Source organism: Stegostoma tigrinum, chromosome 34, assembly GCF_030684315.1.
Source record: "Stegostoma tigrinum isolate sSteTig4 chromosome 34, sSteTig4.hap1, whole genome shotgun sequence".
In the NCBI taxonomy this organism is placed as follows: domain Eukaryota; kingdom Metazoa; phylum Chordata; class Chondrichthyes; order Orectolobiformes; family Stegostomatidae; genus Stegostoma; species Stegostoma tigrinum.
In genome coordinates, this window is record NC_081387.1 from 20,914,754 (window position 1) to 20,922,148 (window position 7,395).

At 44.1% G+C, this 7,395-nt stretch overlaps 1 protein-coding gene across 1 annotated transcript in view; it reads right to left on the reverse strand.

Annotated features, from left to right (window-relative positions):
- skic2 (SKI2 subunit of superkiller complex) overlaps window positions 1-7,232 on the reverse strand; it is a 44,912-nt gene extending 37,680 nt beyond the window's left edge. The window contains exons 1-4 of the mRNA XM_048520086.2: window positions 7,139-7,232; window positions 4,101-4,222; window positions 2,347-2,456; window positions 165-282 (exon numbers count right to left, since the gene is read on the reverse strand). Coding sequence (XP_048376043.1) covers window positions 165-282; window positions 2,347-2,456; window positions 4,101-4,222; window positions 7,139-7,157 — 369 coding nt within the window. The 5' untranslated portion in view covers window positions 7,158-7,232. The remainder of the gene's footprint in view (window positions 1-164; window positions 283-2,346; window positions 2,457-4,100; window positions 4,223-7,138) is intronic.
- Between the last annotated feature and the right edge of the window lie 163 nt (window positions 7,233-7,395).

A 7,395-nucleotide genomic window follows, 5' to 3' on the forward strand; every position in this document is an offset into this window, starting at 1 on the left:
AGGCCCTGACTTTGTACTGGAAGAAGTACTACACCCGATTTTGCTTGGTTCCTCAGATGTAAGGATTAGGCCCAAGACTTGTGCCTAAGGGAGGTATTCCCCTGACAACTCCTCCTCACCACTCCCACCCCACCCAATATTCTGGTCACATCTCCGCCCCGTACCTCTTTATAGCCCAGCAACTCGCCCGTGGTTTGGTTCCTCTCCACTTTCAGCGTTGAATGAACAGGGGTGATATCGACATGATACAGAGAATCCACGCATACCTCTCTTGGCCAGACCCTTCAGCACGAAAAGGAAGACAAAAATGTTTCAGATTAAAGAATGGGAAAGACAGAAATGAGTTATAATTGAAAAGTACACATCCCACTCGGAGGCAGAGAAGTTACGTTAAACTTGCATCAAACTTTGTTTGACTGCAGTCACAATACTTCAGAGTTAGATTAGATTAGATTAGATTCCCTACAGTGTGGAAACAGGCCCTTCGGCCCAACAAGTCCACACCACCGCTTGAAGCATCCCACCCAGGCCCATCCCCCTGTAACCCACACACTTCTGAACACCACCAGCAATTTAGCATGGCCAATCCACCTAGCCTGCACATCTTTGGACTGTGGGAGGAAACTGGAGCACCCAGAGGAAACCTACGCAGACACGGGGAGAATGTGCAAACTCCACACAGAGTCGCCCGAGGCTGGAATTGAACCTGGGTCCCTGGTGCTGAAAGGCTGCAGTGCTAACCACTGAGCCACCGTGCCACCTGGCCTCTATGCTACAAAAGAGATAGAGGGACACTTTATACAGCATCATAGCAAGGCTGTAGCCAGATTATGAGCAGGACAGGCACTAGATAAGAACAAGTGGTGGCTATATACATACTTAATAAGCAGTGGTTTGACAGAGCAATAAGACTATGTCTCCACTTGTGGCAGAGACCAGAACAAGGGGCTGTAAGTATAAGGTAGCCTCTAATAAATTCTATAAAGAATTCAGGCAAAACTTGCTTGCCTGGAGAATGGTGAAGATGTGGAACTTGCTACCACATTCAAGGCAGAGATTGAGATGAATAGTTTAGATTAATACTTATTCACCAAATCAATACTGATCATCATATACACTAATACACAGAGTCCTGCTGTTTGCAGGTAAAGAACTGTGTGTTTATTGCAACTAGACAAAATAGACAACAGTTGTTCTTTGGCTCATTCCTCAGGGCAATGCCTTGACAAGAGTCACTTGTAAGCCAGGCAGCAAATTCTTCTCATACATTATAAAATTGCTGACCGCGACATCCCGAAAAAATTCACTTCATTAATCTTTCGCTGTCATGCTGGAGGTCAGTCTGAACTGAGCCTAGGCTGGAATTATAAGCCTTTACTTCTTGAACGTTATTTGTCTTCCCTTCAGAGAGGGCGAGAAACACATCTGGATGCTTGCAGTCTCTTGGGAGGTCTGAGAACTTCCCTGTTCTCTTCTCTTAGCTCTGTGACAAAACTACAAGTTAAAAATCAATCCAAACACTGTTGCTGGGCAGTATAATTTCCTGTAACACAAAACCAAAGGCACTTGTGCCAGTGATTCTCACAAAAGTATCAAATCCAGTTTCAGCAGAAGTTATGTGCTTTCCTGTAACCAATAAGTGAACACACAGTACAACTCTTGCCTTCAATAGTCAGAAAAAGTTCTTTCCCTGCAACACACCAGTACAAACTTTCATTTTCTCACTTTAAAATATGTTTGCTTCTTACAATAGCCAGTAAATAGGATTTAGGATTAGGATTAAGCCATGTGGCTCTTCCACCATTTCTTTATTGAATTGTTTCAAAGCTTTCACATGGTCACAAGCTCATTTCCTCGACTGCCACCCTTGCCAAAATTAACATACTGATCTTCAAAAACATAATTAAGTTTGCCTTGAAAAATTTCAACAACACAGCTTCAACTGCGGAGGGTGAGAATTTGACTGACAATCCTCAGGAAACAAACTAGTCTCCATCTTCAAGGGGTATCTCTAACCCTCAAATTGTGTCCCCTAGTAGTAATACCCTCCCAGCACCTTAAATTCTCCCTTGGATCATATATTTCAATAGCTTCACCAATGTACAAGACTAGCATGACACCTTTCCTGCACTGCTGAAGAAGCTTAGCGCAGGGATGACTTGAGTGAATTGCTTTCAACAGAATTATAATTTCAATTTTTGAGTAGCGAGATCAAAACCATACACAGCACTCCAGAGGTGGCCTCACCAATGCCCTGCACAACTGAATTAAAACTTCCAGCTTCAATGTTCTGATATCCAACTACCCTTGCAATAAATGCCAATGCAAGATGACAAAGGAACTTACTTCTGGGAGTTTTCAAAGTGATGGAGGGGAAGCAATGACGGGTCAGACAGAAAGCGTTGCTCTGCCTCAGTGATGAGGTCCAAGGCAAATGGTGGCAGGCCATGTGGAAGCTGATTGTGAAACAGAACAGAGAAGAGTCAGCAAGTGGCAGGTCATAGTTTCCCTGGATGCTGCCAGCATTCAGGCTCCACGTGCCACAACCACATAATGCAATCCCAAAACATCTGAAAAATCCTAGAATTCCAGAGCATCAGAAATAGAACATGGCCAATTCCAACATTGTGAACCAGTGACCTTCTCATCAATGGCAGAATTCTCCCTTCACATCAAGCAAATTGCTTTTTCTGTGTAGTCACCTGATGATCAAATAAATATTACAGTATATAGAAAACTCCCACAAATATTAAATAACCAATGACTCAATTTGTGCTTGTGCTGGTTGAAGGTGAATTGTGGACAAGATATTCCTTCCCAGATACTGTCATTGAATTTTCACAGCTACTGGAGGGGGAAGAGCGAGAGCAAGAGAGCGGCAGTGTCCCTAACCACAGAAGCAGAGGGACAGGGTCACTACCTTATGGGGGAAGGGGATGAGGGCAGGAGCACTACCATGCAAAGATGGGCCGAGAGGAGGATCTCAACCAATAGTGCAAGGATGAGAGCATACGGAGAGGTGCCAAGCCTACGATGGTTAGGGTGGGCGGAAGATTAGGGATATCCCAGGAAGATCCGGGAGGTGCTGAAGAGAAAAGCGTTATGGTGTTAACCGGGCTTTTGGGGGAGGAGTTTAGCAGGGCAAAGACAATGAAGGGGCAAGGGGAAAAGAAAGGCTCATTCCATAGCCAAAGAAAGAAAGGCTTGTTTTCATTACACTGTCTCAGACCACCAGATGTCAGTGTGTCTTACAACCAATGAAGTACTTACTGAAGCGTTCTTGGTGTGTACGGTACAAAAACAGTACAGCTAATTTAAGCGCAGAGGGCTCCCTCACCCACAGCATGATAATGAACCAGATAATCTGATTTTTATAGGACGTTGGCCTGGGACAATTCCTAGCACTTTTTCAAAATACCCTGGGATCTTTTACTTCAACCAAACCAGGCAGAGCGGGGATGGGGATCTCAATTTAATATCCCACTAAAAAACTGACAGTGCAGCTCTCCCTCAGTACTGCACTGGAAGGTCAACCTAGACTTATGTACTCAAACCCTATGATGGGACTTGAACCATCTTATTTGATCAGTGCATTGCGTATAGGAGTTGGCAGCTGTACAGGACATTGGTTAGGCCACTTTTGGAATACAGTGTGCATTCCTGGTCTCCATCACAGGAAGGACGCTGTTAAATTTGAAAGGGTTCAGAAACCCTTTCCAAAGACATTGCCGAGGTTGGAACGTTTGAAGTATAGGGAGAGGCTAAATAGGCTGGGGCTATTTCCCCTGGAACATCAGAGGCTGAATGGCATCCTTATAGAGCTTTATTAGATCATGAGGGGCAGGTACAGGGTGAATAGCTAAGGTCTTTTTCCCAGGGTAGGGGAGTCCAAAACTAGAGGGCATAGGTTAAAGGTGAGAGGAGAAAGATTTAAAAAGGGACCTAAGGGGCAACTCTTTCACATAGAGGGTATTGCACATATAGAAGTAGCGCTTCAGGGATTGGAGGAGGCTGGGTCAAGTCAAACTGTTTTGGTAAGTGGATGTGCAAGTTTGCCCATGGGCTATATTACCAAGAGAGAGAGGAGTACAAATACTCACTGTTGCTAAGGGAAAGATGTACCCGTTCTTTTTCGCAGGCTCTGTAATCAACTCAAACTTCCCAGAGCAGCCCACTTCCAAGATGGACAACGGAAGGTCATCAGGATGCTTTGGAGGCACTTCTACAGAACGTACATGAAAAACAACAATTAGGGGAGATGTTCACAGTTATGAAGGGCTTGGTTAATTCTTTCCAGTGCCAGCAGAGTTAGTAACCAGAGGCAACAGATTTAAGGTGACTTGAAAAAATCAGAAGGAAGATCAGATTCTTTTCTTTAAGACAGTGAGTTGTGATCCGAAATGCACTGAAAAACGTTCAGGGCTATGGTGGTAGAACTGAGGCAGGAGGAACTAATGATCTGCTTCTTCAAAACGGCCAGTGCCTCATCCTAACCATATTATATGCAAGACTGTCTGAACTGCCTCCTTGTGTTTCTGAAGGCACAACACGGATTTGGTGAAAAGAAATAAAGTTATCCACATACTCAAGGATGCTCGTGATAGCTGTAGGAGCTCAGAGGAAGGCTCAGCCGCAGTCCAACTGTATTGCTTCCCCCAGTGACAACAGTTAAGCACTCAATAGCTCCTGTGCTCTCCAACCATTCAAGTGAATACCTTCCTCCTTCCACATTGGTCTTCCAAACAGTCTAGCCTGCCCACCCAGGCCAATCATTCCACTTCCAGCCTAACATCACAATCAGAAGACACAAAGTCAGGCATTGCCCCATCGAGAAGAACAAGAGCACCCAAGGGCCATGAGCTATGGTATCAGCAGAATCACACAACCAGTCTCCAAATCAAAATACATCTGCCAAAAGGAAAATCAGGCTGTACTTATATCGCAGCTATTACAGCCTCCGGACATCCCAGAGCATTTGATGACTGATGAAGTACTTCTGAAATATAGTCATTGTTGCTACGTAAAACATAGTAGCCAATTGACACAGCAAGCTCCCACAATAGCAATGTGGTAGCCTGTATTTTAGTAACACAGGTTGATGGGTAAATATCAGACAGGGAGAATTTTTCTACTCTAATATAATGTTGTGGGATTTTTTTTTACATTTAGCCAACTAGGCAGTGGGGAGACACTTGGTTTAACATCTCATCTAAAATACAATTCCACCTATAGTGCAGCACATGCTCAGTACAGAACAGGAGTACCAGCCTAGATTAAAAGCATAAGACAGAAGCAAACAGCCTTTTGCATTGGATGCGAGAAAGCATGTAACTCTGCTAACATGACATGTAGCAGCTCAAGGAGTCGGTGCAACATCATCTTCATCTCCAGGATGATTAGGAATGGGTTAAAAAAAAATGCTGGCCTGGCCAGCAACTCCCAACATTCTATATACAGCTGGTCAGCCCTCTTCTAGAGTGCTGTATCTAGTTTTGGTCTCCCTGATATAGGAAGGATATTATTAATCTGGACAGCATTCAGAAGTGGTTTACCAGGATGATGCCGGGTATGGAAGGTTTGGAGTTTTAAAGGCGGCTAGATGGGCTGGGACTCTTTTCTCTGGAGTACAGGAGATAGAGAGACGAGCTTATGGAAGTTTATAAAATAATGAGCGGTACAGAGAGAGTTACTGGTAATTGTCCTTTCTCCAGAACAGGGAATTTCAAGACTAAGGGGCATACTTTGAGGACAGATTTTAAAAAAAGAGAGACACATGAGGGGCAATTTATTTTTTAAAAACACAGAAACACATGCAGAATGAATTTGGGAACAATTAGAACATTTAAAAGATATTTAGATAAGTACATGAATAGGAAATGTTTGGAGGGATATGGGCCAGGCGCAGGGAGGTGAGGCTTGTCTATTTTTGGATTACGTTCGACATGGAGTGGCTGGATGTGCTTTACGACTTTATGGCTACGACTAACTACTGCCACAAAAAGTTTATGATCCACAGGGTGAGCACAACATGCCCAAAGGAACTCAGTATTCAGCTAGGAATCCAGTTGGCACTGTCCTCTGATCAGCGTCCCGGCAGTCAATAGCCACCAGCCCTTCATTCAGCACAGCCGAGTCCTCACTGACTCTGCAATAGAGGCCAATTAGTCTTCACTGCTCACAGACATGCATACTTTAAAAAAAAACAACAAGACTCTTGTGGTGCAGAGGTAGTGTTCCTACCTCTGGACCATGACACCAATATACAAGGCCCACCTGCTCCAGAGTCATTTCATAACATTTCTGAACAAGTTGACTAGAAAACATCTTCAAAAACATATCCACTCATTGCAAAAATTGTTGTTTAATCTTGAATTGGCAGCTTTGTTTCACTTGGTATTTATTAAGCTCCCCTCTTGAGTGGCACCATTTCATAAAAGAACACAAAAAAAGGCATAAGAGAGGTTATAGAAAAGACTCACAGGAATGTTTCAGCAGTGTGGCATTTTGGAGAAACTCACACTATTTTGCTTGATGAACTAAGCAAATGAATAGAGGTGTTCCAAATGATTAAGAGACCAGACAAAGTAGATAGAAAGAAAGCATTGCCATTGGAATAAGTAGAGAAATTTGAACAGTTGCCGGGGGGGGGGGGGGGGGGGGAGAGACACTTTCTCCACACAGCGAGCTGTTAGTATTTGGTATACACCATCTCAGCCTGTGGTCGAGGCAGCTTCAATCAAGGCATTAAAGACGAAAAAAAATAGCACGACTACAGGGAGAACGATAGGGTGCTGCTCTTCCAGAGTGCCACCGTAGACACAACAAGTCAACGGCTTCCTCCTGTGCCAAAACCATTCTATAGGTCTGTGCATTGTTTCAGGAGCCTTTCCACAAGAGCCTACCCCACACAAGGCTCACTAAGAGGGAACTCAAATGAAAATTAGAAGTTGTCCTGTGAAGATGCAGACAGAATCCCAAACTGAATTACACATTTGTCTTTGCTCCCCGGTGTTACAATAACTAACCGATAGCAGTAAAAGCCGACAACAAATCTAATGAGACACACTTGCCCAAAGCTCTTTGAAACTGTGCATGAAAACAATAAAAACTCTTATGTGCTTAACATGCCAACTCCTACCAATTCTTTCCTGCTCCATCTCCACTTGGCAACAGCCGAGACCTCTGACCTTTAACCCGGCAGCACAATACAAATGACCTTTGTCCACAGCCCTTCAGCGCGAACGTCGCAAACATTCGTATCACGGCTTTTCAGTGGCGGCAATTTATGTTATTCATGTCGTTTGTAAAAAGATGGGGAAGAGGCGGACTTTTCTAGGAATTTTTCTGCCACTAACAAAGATGGCGGACGTGTTTCCCCCGCCCCCTTGGGGCCGT